The sequence below is a fragment of the Charadrius vociferus genome, unplaced genomic scaffold (genome assembly GCF_000708025.1).
Source record: "Charadrius vociferus isolate BGI_N301 unplaced genomic scaffold, ASM70802v2 scaffold43, whole genome shotgun sequence".
NCBI lineage: Eukaryota > Metazoa > Chordata > Aves > Charadriiformes > Charadriidae > Charadrius > Charadrius vociferus.
Genome location: NW_009648043.1, coordinates 2,510,236 through 2,525,458, shown reverse-complemented (window position 1 = coordinate 2,525,458; position 15,223 = coordinate 2,510,236). Strand labels below are relative to the sequence as shown.

The 15,223-nt window shown below is 38.6% G+C and overlaps 1 protein-coding gene across 1 annotated transcript in view; it reads left to right on the top strand.

Moving 5' to 3' along the window:
• Positions 1 to 15,223, top strand: part of IL17REL (interleukin 17 receptor E-like) — a 49,654-nt gene that overhangs the window by 15,709 nt on the left and 18,722 nt on the right. Inside the window, exons 2-5 of the mRNA XM_009883648.1 lie at positions 5,664 to 5,691; positions 12,457 to 12,606; positions 13,393 to 13,502; positions 14,905 to 15,019. Of these exons, the coding sequence (XP_009881950.1) occupies positions 5,664 to 5,691; positions 12,457 to 12,606; positions 13,393 to 13,502; positions 14,905 to 15,019 (403 nt within the window). The remainder of the gene's footprint in view (positions 1 to 5,663; positions 5,692 to 12,456; positions 12,607 to 13,392; positions 13,503 to 14,904; positions 15,020 to 15,223) is intronic.

Below are 15,223 nucleotides of genomic sequence, written 5' to 3'. Positions count from 1 at the left end.
GTTTGCCAAAAATTAAAAAGGATCATCAGTAAGATAGTTTTACCTTGGCAATGAAAGTAATTACACATGACGTCAAAACAAATACAGATGCTCCTTTTGAGAAAAGGTCTTTTGGGGACACTGTATGAGCAGTACTAACTGATTTTTTAAAAGTTCTAAATTTTCATATTATGTGTATTACTGATAATAATTCCTCTGGTTCTCAGTAAATATAACCACAATTTTATTCAATTGCCAAGTGTGTTCTGTAGGCCTATTATTTTTCCTTTTCACCCATTTCCAATAACATGCTTTTTTGTATAAATACTTCACCTTTATATAGTTAAGACTTTTTTTTTTTTTTTTAGTGGGACAGGAATCATATTATCTCTGTGCTTCTCTTACTGTAAAGAATTCTCTTTTCTTACATTTGGTAAGATAAACACCTTTACAAGAATAGAATGAGGAAAGTCCTGTGAGGTTCCAATCCCCACCAGCCTCAAGGACGCGTAAAGTGCAAAGCCATTATCTCCTTTCCCTATGAAAATAGCTCTGGAAAAAGCTAAAGCATACTCAGTTCTTTCCGTTTGTGAAGTTCTCCATAGATATTTTCTGGGGCTGAATGTCTCTATGAAAGAAATTACTGTCATTTGTTGGTAGTCTGAGGAGCTTCTAATACAGCTCTGAATCCTCTCTGTTTCCATCCAAAGTTCTTAAATTGTGCAGATCCACAGCACTTTGACTGTGGCTGTCCACTGCTCAAAGACCCTTTTCTTTATGGAAGAGATTGAGACCACATTAGCATTGTCAGGATTTTTACTACAAGCCATGAGAAATCATTTAGGACTGTTATGGCCCAGCATCTGTAGGCTCTTCCCTCCATGAACTGAATGGTCTGAGCAGATGGAGAAAAGAAGGCTGGTAGGTTGCCTACACAGAAAGGGGTAAGTAGCTGCCTTTCTGTATTAGAGGATAACTACTGATTTGACATGGTTGTGGTGCTCCCAATTGAGACAAAGAATATTACCACTTTGCAAGGCACCAAATAAACGCTAGTGGGAAACTGTCTTCAGAACTGTGCATGGTTCTGGTCACTCCATTTGGAAAGATGCATTAAAGTAGAAATAGCTGCTGAGAAGAGTAATGGCAAGAAGGAAAGCCTGGTTTATTACAGAGGAATAAAAGAGCTTGGCTTTTATAGTCCGGCAAAAAAAGCTGAGAAAAGGTATATTACTGGCTGATAAATGGAAAGTAAATTCCAGGGTGGAAAACATCTATTTAAGTGAAAAGGTAATGTGCACAATCGAAAGTCTATACAAGCTAACCATTATTGTGTTTACATTAGAAATTAAAAGATTGGTGCTGTCAGAGAACAGGGCTTCTGGAATAGCCTTGGATATTGGAGCAGTGCACACACGCAAGTCTGACTGATTTTAAAATGAAGCTTCACTAGTTTTTTGAAAGGGATTAGATGATGTGGCATCTGTGCTTATCAGTGAACTAGAACGAGTGATCTGGGAGATCCATTCTAATTGTGTGCAGAATAAGATGGATTTGTGCAGAGAATCCCCTCTCTGGAAATCAAAAAGAACACGATTAGATTCATCATCTTTATCAGCCTTTTGGCTACAGCTTGTGTATCAGTTCTTACAAGACCACACCACATTAAGACACTTTGCTTGTGTTGTAAGGCTACGTACCGTCCCATGCTACCTACAGTCCCTTGAGAGGAACATCACAAGATGGTCATGTTCCTTCTTGTCTGCCCTCTCTGACAGTTGAACCTAAAGTAGGAAGGTAGGTAATAGCTTTGCGACTGAGGATTTTTCAAAAGGGGGAAAAACTGTTCACTGTGCATTCACTGACTTGAATACAGGCACCTTAATGAATGAATGTTAAGTGTCTGACAGCCTGTTCCCAATTAAAGAATACATTTTAAGGCATTTACAGGCATATTACTCTTCCTTCTGGAATTGTGGAAGAGCTGCCACGGACTCTTCTATGAACGAGATAAACAGAGCTAACAGGTAGACCACGAAACCAAATTTGCCTCAAGCTCTTTCCTGCATGACAGAACACTCAGGGAAGAATTTCCACATTTCTACGCTTGATTCAGTGCCTGGGGATATGAAAGGAAGTGGCAAGCAGGTCTAATCTTTGTTTCTTTTCCTTGGCAATTTTAATTCATGATAATACTCTCTGTGCCCCCAAATCCAAGTCTTCCTCTGCTGATCTCACTTTCTTCTCTACGGTCTTTAAACAAAACAATGTGATATTACAATTGGCTTAGATTGAGGAGAAGTTGCTGTGCTAGCTAAAAATTTGGCACCACACCTTCTATTCAGAATGCTGCGCATTGGTGGTGTCTGTTCAGATAACCTCTAGCTACAGTTGAGTAATACCACAAACGGGGAAAACCCTAGAGAAATAGGAAAATCCCTAACTGTTTGTGCATTGTGTAAGTATATTTTGCTTAGGCTCTTTGCCAAAGCAGATATAAATCAAAGATGCTCTCTGTATAGGAGTAAAATGTACTATCATGTTCAGGATCTCATTTTTGCATAAAAGACACCCACAGCATTTGTGAAAGGGGAAGAAAATTTCCATTCTGGTTTTAGTATGTTTTGTTTTTCTATTGCATTCATCACTGAAAATTCCTGAAAACAAAAGATATAGAAAGTGGGAGAGGAACTTGGTTAATTTATTTGAGTTCTTCTTTGAGACAAATGGTCTCTTTTGACTATTTTGCAAAATGATTATAAAAGAAAACACCACCCCAACCCCCCTTGGTATTGTACAATAAAAAGAAACACTTATTTTAAAAAAGGAATTGAGCTGTGACCAAATGCTCGCTGTAACTGGCAAGTGTTTGTGCCAGTGTTTGATTATTTATGTAAACCTTCCCAACAACTCCTCACCCAGAACAAAACCAAGTGCCCAAGAATGACAAAACATCTCCCTACCAGAGCGAAAATCACTGAGGGATGTGTTTCGTTTTTCCCATAGAGAAGATGAGAAAATAAACACAAGATGGTACTGGAAGGTGCTCAGGTAGTAGGATTTATCTGAGCAATAGTGGAAAAACAAGATTTAATTAGGATAGACTAGAACGTATAGGAGGATTTCTGCATTGTCGCACAGCCCCACAGAAGTGGGTGGGGTTTTTTCATGTTTGTAACCTAAGGTACTTTATTTATATACGATATGCATTTTTCAGGTGTCATAACAGGGACTCCAAAGCACTGGCATTCTTTAAGTAAAAGGCTGAATACTCCGAGTTTTGTGAGATTTTTGTTGCTTAATTCAATGGGATCTTGATTTTTTTTCAGCTGTATTTTTTGCACCATGATCGTAACCAGAAAGAACAGTTAGTTTAAAGATGATGCTCTAAGAAATTTTGACTGGCAATTGGGAGCTCTCTCAAGCCACCTAACCAAAATATTTTCAATAGTCTGGCTGCAGAATTGGAAGTTAAAAATACGGAAGTAATTTGCTAAATTATCAACCTCATGAGAGATTAATTTCTTCCAGTAAGCAGTAGCTCAGCAATTAGTTGATCCAACAGTTAGGTTTTCTCACCAAGAAAGCTAGCTCCCTAACTCACTCCCTCAAGTTTTTGCAGTCATTTTGTGTATTTGTCTATTCCACTCCCTAAGGCCATGGAGAACCTCAAGTAAAGAGGCTGAATTCAAATTGTCCTTCTGCATACTCCTGCAGGGTTTGATTAGACATAATTCAAAATTAGGGCTTCGAAATGGCAGTTAAAATTCCAGTGGAGTTTTATATGAGCTGGCATGTTCCACTTTTATTGATTTAGTGTTGCTCTGAATTATTCAGAAAGCCATAGTCGTCGTCTTTGTATTGATGAATCTGCATTGGGAGAACCAGCAAACAACCAGTGAAGCTTTTTTTGGGGGTGGGGGGCAGAAATAATTCATAAATGAGAAATATTTCCATGAACACTTTGCAACAGAAATGAGGTCACATCGGTTAAATTTTTCAGTCCTTCAGGGGGATTTGACGAATTTATGAATTGAAATAGAAGTACCCAGTTATAGAACAGTTACGTAAAGAAGTTTGATTTCCTTTGGATTTCCTTCTTTGAGTGTCGATGTAGTATTGCGTAGAAGCAGCCAAAGTAATATCTTTAACAATGTCACAAGTAATTTTTATAATCTTCAGTCTGTGAAAGTATATGACCATCTCTGTCTTACTATAAAAAGTGGTTTAAAATACCACCTTTTAGGCATCTGCACTTTTATGAGTCACAGTGACAAACTGCCAATTGTAAAAGATGGCAACTTACCTCTAGAAATGATTATTAAAAGTGAAAGTGCCAAAAGGACAAAGGAATGAGAACTAAGACAGGTTAGATACTGGTGACTGGTTTTCTAAAGGTCTTCTTTTAAAACAAGCTTATCTAACCAAAAACTTAAAAGCATCAATGCAGGACAGAAAACACACTTCTGTCATTTCTCACCTGCAGCAATAATATGATTTTGCTCTACAGCTGTGTTTATGAGGACAACAGAATTACCTGTGGACGAAAGCTTCATGGAAGACCAAGCAATAGTTATTTTATGATGTGCTAATGCTTACCCGGGCTGCAGCCTCTGTGTGTGTCTACAACTTGAAAACTTCCAATGTCCACTGAGAAACTTTTGCTGGCTCTGTGACTAGCAGATTGTTGGCTTATTGACAAGATCCTAAAATGTCTGATTGAGAGCAGAGGGTGGTGCCTGCTCCTTTTGTGGGTGGGACAAAAGTGTCTCTGTGAATGAGACACTGATTTTAAAGGAAAGCAGAAGGAAACATATATGCCGTATACAAAGGAATACTGCTATGTCAGAAACTTGCATGCTAGAACAGCAGAAAACAGTATTTGCTGGCTAAGTAATAGCCTTTCTTTAGAATGTCATGCATATTACTCAGAATAAGATTTGTTATTTTTGTCCTCTATGGAATTTTAGTGTGTGGTTAAGTGTTTATTTTACTGGGAAAATGGATGTAGCCTGTCTGAAAGACAGCTAGAAATTTGTTAAAACCTTAGTGTCAGGTTCACTTTGCCACTTACAAAAACACTTTCCCAGTTGAACATGGTAAGTACTGTGCCTGAGTAATTTCATTTTCAGGATTCTGAGCCAGATAGTTCTCATAAAAAAAAAAAAAAAAGGCAAGTCTTATCTCTACACTTCATTTGCAGTTACTGGAACAATTCCTTCCATTGGCCTAGTGTGATCTTCTAAAAATCATGTAATATTCAACAGTGCTCTTTCACTAAAAAATCACTTGGTTTCTTTGGCCACGAAGCAGTCTATTGTAAAGTTTGACAAAACAATAAATAAGCTCTTGGTCAGTATTAATGGCAGTACCTGAGAAAATGATGTCTGTATTTGATGGAACTGTTACACTTGTTATAACAATTACACCTCAGTAGAAATACATGAAAATAAGGATAATGCTGATCTTGTGTCCCCATATGTATCAGGCTGTCATATGCAATAGTGATGTGCATTTTCACTGTATTTGAAAATCTTTTTTTTTTGTCTTGAAGGTGATTTCTGTTGTGAACTGTGAATATGTTTACTTGTTTAAGATATATTTATATTTGTGTACAATGATTAAGCAATATTTATTTTTTATTGTTACCTCAGCTTTTATAATATTTTTGTTTCTGTTTGCAGGGGATTCATTGTAAAAGCAAACCTTCCAGTGAGTATACATCATTCACATTTTTACTACATTTATTTTTGGAAGATAAAGATAATTTATTGCAGATAATAAATCCACTTTCCCGGTGACCTCAGATCACTGTCATTTGACAGAGTATTTACGACCAGTTTCCTTGTACAAAACATAGGAAATTGGTGGGCTCTGATAAATAACAGGATAGTAACGATTGTGCATTATTGCTTTATAATTTTCCTTACCATAGATGGTCATTGGGAGCATTTGCTTAGTCACTTCATGTGTTTTTATTGCTTCTACTTATTATTATTGCCTACAGTAATAATACAGGATCTTGAATTACCTGAAGTCTGAAGCCTCCACATGGTCACTTGACAGGGAAGTATGAGGCAGCTGCTTTGCAGGCAGTCCCCTCTGAGAGGAGAGTCCTAACCAGAGGCTCAGCTCTGAGCACCACTTGTCTCCACGGTGTCTTTCCTGGATCCATGAGGCAAAGCATCCACAGACAGGGAGAAGCTGCAGCCCTGAGCCACAAGCGTGTGAGATGCTGACGCTATAGCTTGGCGTGAGAGCTGAACGTCAGTTGTCATTTATGGGACACGTGTTGAGGTGGAGAGAAAGAACATGGCTGTGGAAGGGATGTAGTTAAAAGTCCCACATGAAACAGTCTCTAGCCTTCTACTGGCGAGCAGAATGAACCATTGGTGGCTGGTTCAAGGATTGTGAATGAATCTTTTTAGGATTAGGCAGCTGAGCTGCTAGTTACACAAACTACGTGGAAGGAATTGTAGAAGAGGAGAGAAACAGGGGCGTTGACCTTTGCTCTGCCTAGCTGAAGCATGCCTTCAAGCATGCCTTGGGCAGCACAGGCTGAGGAAACCAAACCCTTCAACCCTGGTCTCAAAGGGAAGGACACCTGCAATACTGTTGATTATGAGTTAAAATCTGTGCTGGGTATTACACAAGTGCAGATCTAGATAGTGGAGATCCACTACAGGTAGCATAAGGTGGTGATTCATTACACCCGTCTTAAGACAAGATGAATTATGTGCTGGGAGGGAGGCAAGAGGGGTTATCCCTTTTGCCAGAGGTACTTAGATGATGCACCTAAGCTTAAACTAGATGTTTAGCTCTTAGCTGGTTATAGACTTTGGGCACTGAAGAGTTTGTAAACTAAAGATCCTTATCTTTCAAGATAATATACATGAAGCAGAGCTGGTTTTAGGTTTTCAGTGCTGCCTGAAAATGACTTATCAGCTATCTTTAATACAAGTAACGTGTAGGATGACTCAGCCTTATAAGGGTGATGAAAAAACATTTTTTTAGTATTCATCCTTATTCACTTGTGCAACAGTGGGTGTATACTCATTTCCATACTTCCTTTTCTATAGTCATTCTTTTTATCATTTATTATTTGAGGTAAAATTACCTTAAGAGACCTTAACTGTAGAATAGAGCACCTTTGCAGTAGTCATTGCTTTTAGGTGCAACAAAAAGATTACTTTATTTCGTAGAATTTGCAGCTATCACCTCAGTTGCATTTGGCAACATAGCTTTGACTCTTCCTTCTCCCTCCTTCTCTTCTAGACTATTAGTACATAAGGGCTACTGTAGTATTTAAAATTCACTGTAATACATCCAGACATTGATGTCAATATATCAATGACTTAAAAAAGCCTTACATTCTCAGAAAATGTATTTGGCACAATACATCACTGTGTTGTCCATTATCCTTGAAAGTTTGAAGTACTTTCTGAACGTACAACTGCGAAACCCTTCTAATTTACTGTGCATTGAAATCTATTGTGAAAGAGAGGCTGTCATCCTGAAATGTAATCGATTTCATAATCGGTGTAAGTACTTTTAAGTAGTGGATTTTGGTGTTTATTAACTGAAGTGCACTGTGTGGTTATCTTAGGAGAGCATATCTAGTTTGTTTATGAATTTTGTTGAATCACCATAATGCACAGATGCAGTAGATACTGTGGTAAATCATATGCAAATAGATTTGAAATGCTACTGTAATTTATACTCATGGAATGATGCTCCAGTGAAGCAATTCTAGTGTGCTTTAGATATGCTCACAGATTTAGCACTGCCAGTATCCTAAGTAGTTCAGATTCCTACAATTCTTGTAGGGAAGAAATATCAGACAAAAAACCAGTTAGGATTTTCTATTGGGTGTTGGCCTGGGCCTATTATTAATGGATTTTCTCTGCAATTCTTTTTGCTGTTCTCCAATTTAATCTTCTTGCCCGAGGCTTCAAATTATCCATCTAACCATTTCTATTGCGTATTCATTGCTCAGCTCTGACTTCTATTATCCAAGTGTACATAAGGTGTGTTTTGCTGTCGTGACAGTTCTGGGTTGATTGCTGCATCATCAGATAAAAAAATAATCTGCTGTGGTTGAGCTGATGGCAATAGTACAAGGAAAGTGTCTACATGCTGAATAATAAGCCTTGGCTTCTTTATGCCTGGGCTTATATGTGTCCGTAATTAAGGAATCTTTTATTACAGCAACAATCCCTCTCTCATGTAGGGCTAATTACAGTTATAATTCATAAACATAAAGTTTAGGCAAGATTTACTCAGCAAATGTTTTGTGTAGCAAGATGTATCTTTATGTCTTCTGGGGTGTAGATTGAACTACTCGTGAGAAAAGGAAAGAGGTGTGTGTTCCAGAGGAAACTATCTAAGGGGGGGGACTGAAAGATGATAAGGTAAGAGATTACTGAAGAATTAGTCAGAAATAAGTCTCATACTGTGATGATTTATAGATTGAAAATTATTTTCTGTCAGCTTTTGCTTGTATCATATATTTATTGTGATCCAAAACTAATATGCTTATGCATCATATCCATTTTAATTATTATAAATGAGTTTTGCAGCACCTTTTGCAATTCTCAAAATATATCATAAAATTAATGGAAAAAAAAACCCTAAAGTGGAAGAGTAATTTCATTTTATCCAGTGTATTACTTATTTGTTCTCAGTTTAAAAGTAGGAACCATGATCAAGGAAGACAGTGTCCCTACTTACGGACAGACAGTAGTCCCTAAAACTGTGTTTGTGCGCCTGCCTGATAATGATCCAGTGTCAGTAAGGAACCTACATATGACTTCGGATTCTCCTGAGATAGTTCCAGGCCTGTGACATCTGAGAATACCATACCTCAGGCAGTAATAACTAAGGACCAAATTCAATTAAGTCGTGACAATCTCTCCTAAAAATAAGTAGGGTCAAATTCACCCAAAGAGAATACTTTGTGAACAACTGTCAGCCTTGACAATGTGTGTATGTATATATATACACATTGTCAAAGCTGACAGTCATTCAAGGGAAGAGCAACATGTGTATATATATAGTATATATATATTGTGTATATATATATTGTGTGTATATATATACACACACACATTGCTCTTCCCTTGAATCATTTCTACACAGGCACAGGAATAGGCAAGATTAGGCCTCGATCAAGACACTTACACCAACAACCAAGGAATTAAGCAAACAGTTGTTCCTGGATACCATTTGGTATCCACAACTGCATGTCATACAATGCAGTGATGAAAATACCTTTTTGAGCAAAGAAACAGAGCTAAAACTTATCATCACTTATCACATTATTAGTAATAATTATGAGGTAGTTCTGCAATATAATAACCTCCCAGTTAACTGTGGGTGGATTGATTGGGTGTTTTACAGTAACTCTCCATCCTGAGATACCTTCAGGATTATTACACCACCCATTCTTGGAATATAGTGTTCACATCTGGCTGCTGTGCACCGTACTTCTTAAGACTGCCTCATCTCTGAGGAAACATGTTTACAAATTCTTCAAAAGTCAATGTACTCCACTGCTCTTAAAGCCTAATTTTCATAGTTTGAATGATAGATGTTTTTTCTTTGGTTTGCACAAGTTGTCTTCTCTCATTGCCAGTATTGCCTTGGATAATTGAGAGTTGACGCTACTGTCAGTTGAGGTGAAGTATCCTTGTTTTTCCATTCTTTTCCACTTAGTTCATATCAGCATGTCCTGTTGCCTCCAAAAGATGCTTAATGGCACAACCCCCAGGATAATGGAGTGGAGATTCAGGTGTGAAGCATTTGTCTTTCCTGACTTTTGATATGTATCACGCAGGACTGACTTATCCTGATACCAAGTGTGAGGGCACATTAAGGCCTGACAGATTCAAGCCAAGGTACTACATTTATGCCAGCCTGTCTTCACATCCTGCACGTATCAGTATCTGATCCCTGACAATGGGCTTCAGCAGCAACTGGACATTGTGAAAGTGAGGATCTCATAATATAGAAAGAGGTCCTGTGCAGGTTAATACACTTCCAGTCTTTAAATTTAGAGAGGTTCCTTCACTGGAGGGGTAAGTAAGGATAAGCTTTACCCTTCGTCCTCCTCTACACCCTACCTTTCCTCTGTGAGAACTGTAGATGTGTCTTCCATGTGAGTCAGTGAGCATCCACGCTTGACGACAGTTCTTGGCTAGACATTGAGGGCTGCACCTTTTGAGTTAAGAGTGTTATCCTGTATTTTATGGCAAGCACAGTATCGTGGCACTGCTGTTTCATACTGTGCTCTTCACCGTAATAGTTGAACACCTCCTAGGAGTATGTTCACCAGTACGACTAATAGCAGTCAAATGTTTTTTTTGTTCTTCCAGCCTCTCCCCGGGGGATGGAGGGGGCAGAAAAAATATGCAGTGAAAAGCTTTGTTTTACTTCACTGTCTTTTAACATTCATGCTATACATGAAAGGTACAAGGGTAAGAAATGTTTAAAAGAAATTGCTATGACGTACTTACAGCTAAAATGAGGTGTGCTACATTGTACACCAAAACACCAAGGCACAAACCCCAATTCCCTGGGTATTTGTTCTGGTAATTTCTTGAGCTTTTAATTTTTGGAACTACAAACAATGTGAGGTAGACAAGCCCAGGGAATGCATTGGGGATTAAATCCACTGTACCAACATAAATTGACAAATAAATAACCGATTTCTGTGCAGGGCAGTCTGAGAAGTAGAAAGAGATGAAATATGGCCGACTGATGAGATTTGAGGCCTTAAGATTTTTTTTTTTTTTACATTACCCTACAGAAGGCGGCTGTGCAGACTGATGTCCTAAGGCTTTGGGATGACTAAATTTGCATAGGAAAATAAGACGAGACATAGTAGCTGTTTTCCGTACTTACTATTTACACCTTGAAGAAGGCCTGGATAATATTTATTCTGCTCTTGCTGTTCTGGTCTAAAGGAGAAGGAAGTCCTGTAGGTGTGAGGGATTTTTCCATGACTAGGAATGCAATAGTGCCCTCTTGTGTGAAAATGATATTTTAACAGCAGTTGAGACCATCAGTCAACCCTAAATTTAAAATACTACCTATGAGCGTGCTCACAGTATTCAGGTAATGGATATGAAAAAAAGTTTAAATAAAATATTAGTCTAGCCACAATATAGCAGATCCGATTATTTAAAGCCACTACTAGTCTAGGTGTGCTCTGCTAGCCTTAACCCTCAGAAGTGTGGTTTCTTCCTCTTGTAGATTAACACAGAATCATAGAATGGTTAGAATTGGAAGGGACCTTAAAGATCATCTAGTTCCAACCCCCCTGCCATGGGCAGGGACACCTCCCACTAGACCATGTTGCTCAAAGCCCCATCCAGCTTGGCCTTGAACACTTCCAGGGATGGGGCATCCCCAGCTTCTCTGGACAACCTGTGCCAGTGTCTCACCACCCTCACAGCAAAGAATTTCTTCCTAATATCTAATCTAAATCTACCCTCTTTCAGTTTAAAACCACTACACCTCATCCTATCACTATACTCCCTGATGAAGAGTCCCTCCCCATCTTTCCTGTAGGCCCCCTTTAGGTATCAGAAGGCTGCTATAAGGTCTTCCTGGAACCTTCTTTTCTTCAGGCTGAACAATTCCAACTCTCTCAGCCTGTCCTCATAGGAGAGGTGCTCCAGCCCTCTGATCATCTTTGTGGCCCTCTTCTGGACTCACTCCAACAGGTCCATGTCCTTCCTATATTGGGGGCCCCAGAGCTGGACGCAGTACTCCAGGTGGGTCTCAGAAGAGTGGAGTAGAGGGGCAGAGTCACCTCCCACGGACGTGCTGGCCATGCTTCTTTTGATGCAGGCCAGGATGCGGTTGGCTTTCTGGGCTGCAAGTGCACATTGCCGGTTCATGTTGAGCTTCTCATCAACCAAAACTCCCAAGTCCTTCTCCTCAGGGCTGCTCTCAATCCATTCTCTGCCCAGCCTGTATTTGTGCTTGGGATTGCCCTGATCCAGGAGCAGGACCTTGCACTTGGCCTTATTGAACTTCATGAGGTTCACACAGGTTCACCTCTCCAGCCTGTCGAGGTCCCTCTGGATGGCATCCCTTCCCTCCAGCGTGTCAATCGCACCACACAGGTTGGTGTCATTGGCAAACTTGCTGAGGGTGCATTCAGTCCCACTGTCCATGTCGCCAACAAAGATGTTAATACATCACTGGTCCCAGTACTGACCCCTGAGCCAGGAAATTTGTTATCAAACCCCATCTGTAATGTAGTTTTTTCCAACCTCCCTGCATTGCTAGTGGAGCCAACTAGCTATCTTGGCCATGTAAAAGTCGTAGGTAAATTACTGGCTTTGCTGAAGTCAATGGTGACTTTCCTACTGATTTCAGTAGAGCTGGAGCTTCACTTTTGGTAGTTTCTCTCCCCCCAGATACCCTGTGCATAATGAGATTTCTCTGTCTTTGTATTTGCATTTGCAGGTGACATTTTTAACAGCTTCTGCCATGACGCTCCTGCGTCTTTATCTTCTATGGTACTGAAAAGCATGAAGATCTCAACAGTGATGAAATGTGTCCAAGGAAGCCCATGCTCTCTCCATTTAAACATTAAAGGAACTCTGAGTCTGGATGGTAGGAAGCAGATTTGCAACTGAATCATTTCTGTTTACTTTTTGTTCATAGGTGTTCAGCCAAATGTTGTTCCATATTGCAATATTTTTGTCCCAGCTGGTTTCATGTTGTTATATCAGGAAGATATTATTTGTGAAACCATTTTACTACAATCCAGGATAAAGCCCTGGCCCTTCTCAAGGGAATGAGAACTAAAATAATGCATTCAAGACAACTGAATTTTTCCTTCCAACATGATACACTTAACTTGTCCTCTACCGGCGCCCCAAGCGTACTGATGCCCTTGTCTTTGTTGCTCTGACACGTGTCCATGCACACACATACAAATTCTGTCAGCCCTGGTAACTCAGACATGAGTGACTGCCCCAAGAGAAGGAGAAGGAGTTTATGTGTCTGAAGTTACAACTTTGCACTAAAATAAAATGAAAGCACTCAAACTTCTCGGGCATAGTCTAACTAACTTTTTACTAACACCTTGCCATTCATGTTCTTAGTGTGTTACAATTTAGTTATTTCCTGGTGTGCTTCACTCAGAGTTAATGGGTTTATTTTTAATATTTGCATAAGAATTTGCATAATTAAAGCTTTAATTTATAGCAATCTATATTAAATCCTTACTCCTACCCCCATGTGTGTGTTATATATAATGCCCCTTTTTAACAGAGAGAAAATACATTCCTTCCACTTAGAAGGAAAGATTATGATATGGTATATTTTAATTTATTTTTTGGTTTTCTTAAAGATGCTCAAATTGTATTTTTGAAATCTATTCCTAACTCATTTCAGAAAATGTCCGTGGGCTGGAAATATGTTCCCTTTCACTGGACACACAGCAATCTCAGTGCACAAATGTGAGATTTGCTAGGAAAAAAAGCAAGATGCTTAATGGAAAGAAGGTAGACTCCTTTTTTGGGTTGTTTTTCATTTAAATGTTTATTAGCCTTTGGAAAAAAATACATTTTGTATCTCTCTTATTTTCTTCTTTTACTGACTTTGTGGAAAAATGCAATGAAATGTATGCTTCAGCATTGTCAAATGAAACTCCATAACAAGATGTCCTTTTCTAACCTAACGTGTAAATTCAATTCTGCACCATTTTTGTACTTCTTCCACCTATCTTTTTGCAGGAGAAGGTGCCTCTGCAAAGCCTAATTTTCATATCAATCTTGCTAGCTTTCTTTTTGTGCCCACCAAATTGTGGGGAAGCTTTTGTAACTCCAATTGCTAGGAAGCAGAATGCCACAGGGATTTTAAGTGGATACATATGATTTACGTAAGTCCAACCATGTCAATGGAATTCACACATATACAAGACAGCTGAGTGCCTAAGCACTTGTGCACATCTGTCCTAAATTCGCGGTAATAATTGCATCAGCAGAGTACAATTTTTTGCTAAACTAAACTCAGAAGTCTTTGTTATTAAAATTTGCAACTGGGAAAAAAAGAAAAGAACCCTCCTTGACCAACTGTTTAAAAGAGATGAATTTTTGCTTTCAGTTACTGGTGGATAACTGTTATTAATCCCACACAAAATGTGTTACTTCATGTGCTCTGTAAATGTTATATTGATTGCACATGTGAAACAAAGTTCTTCTCCCAAACTGCTATTGCAGTTTGTGCTCTGTACCACTTGATGATCAGACATCCCTATTGGCAATGCAGGGCCAGCAATGAACAACTGGTAGCTTTTAGGATAAGGTAAGTTTATAGGCAAGATTCCACAAACATATTTAATGAAATTGTCTTTGTTTCAGTTTGATTTAATAGTTACTGCTGTCAGTGAGGGAATGACCTGCGATAACTGGACCTCAACTTTTGTCTCCTAAATTACTTTCTTACAAACTGTTTCTGGAATTAATAAATTTGCTGAAGTTGCCATTAAATGATCAAATAGATCTTTTTTTTCCTATTCTGCAAGTGTCTGTGCTTTTAAAAATGCCTACAAAGTGAGACTTTTGGTAGTATGAAGGACCTTTTTGCTTTTGAAGTTCAAGAAGCATTGGGTACCTGTATTTCTATGCTTTTAGGATTATTTGATAGCTTGTAGGTATTTGAATTTCTGGAAATGAAGAAGATGGCGGCATCCTGGAATATAAGCAATGATACTCTTTGAAAGCCTTTCATTAAATTCTATCTGCTTCTTTTACATTCTTAACGATACAATATCTGAGACTGCTTAATGCTTCCTGTAAATATAAATAAATCTAGACAGAGAATATTGCTTAACTCTGATAACCAATGGTTTTCATGTATTCTGGAAGTCATGCACAAACTTGATTTTATAAATGTTTTAAACAGGTGCAGGTACAATTCAATTGCATTGAAGTCAATGTAGCACAACACATCTATGTGACCATGAAAACAGTACCAAATTACTGTGAAGTCAAGCTGAGTCAGGAATACTATGTTGAAGGTAGGAAAACATCTTAGACCAGATGTTTTTCACGAAACATCTTTTCAAAGAAAGAAACCAAACCAAACTGCAAAACCCCAAATGCAAAGCCATATCATGTTCTGGGATACACTGATCTAACTGATGGTAGATCATGCATGCCAGGACCAGTCTTATTCTACATTTCAACGATTTATTTTGTGCATATAAATGTCTGACTTGCTA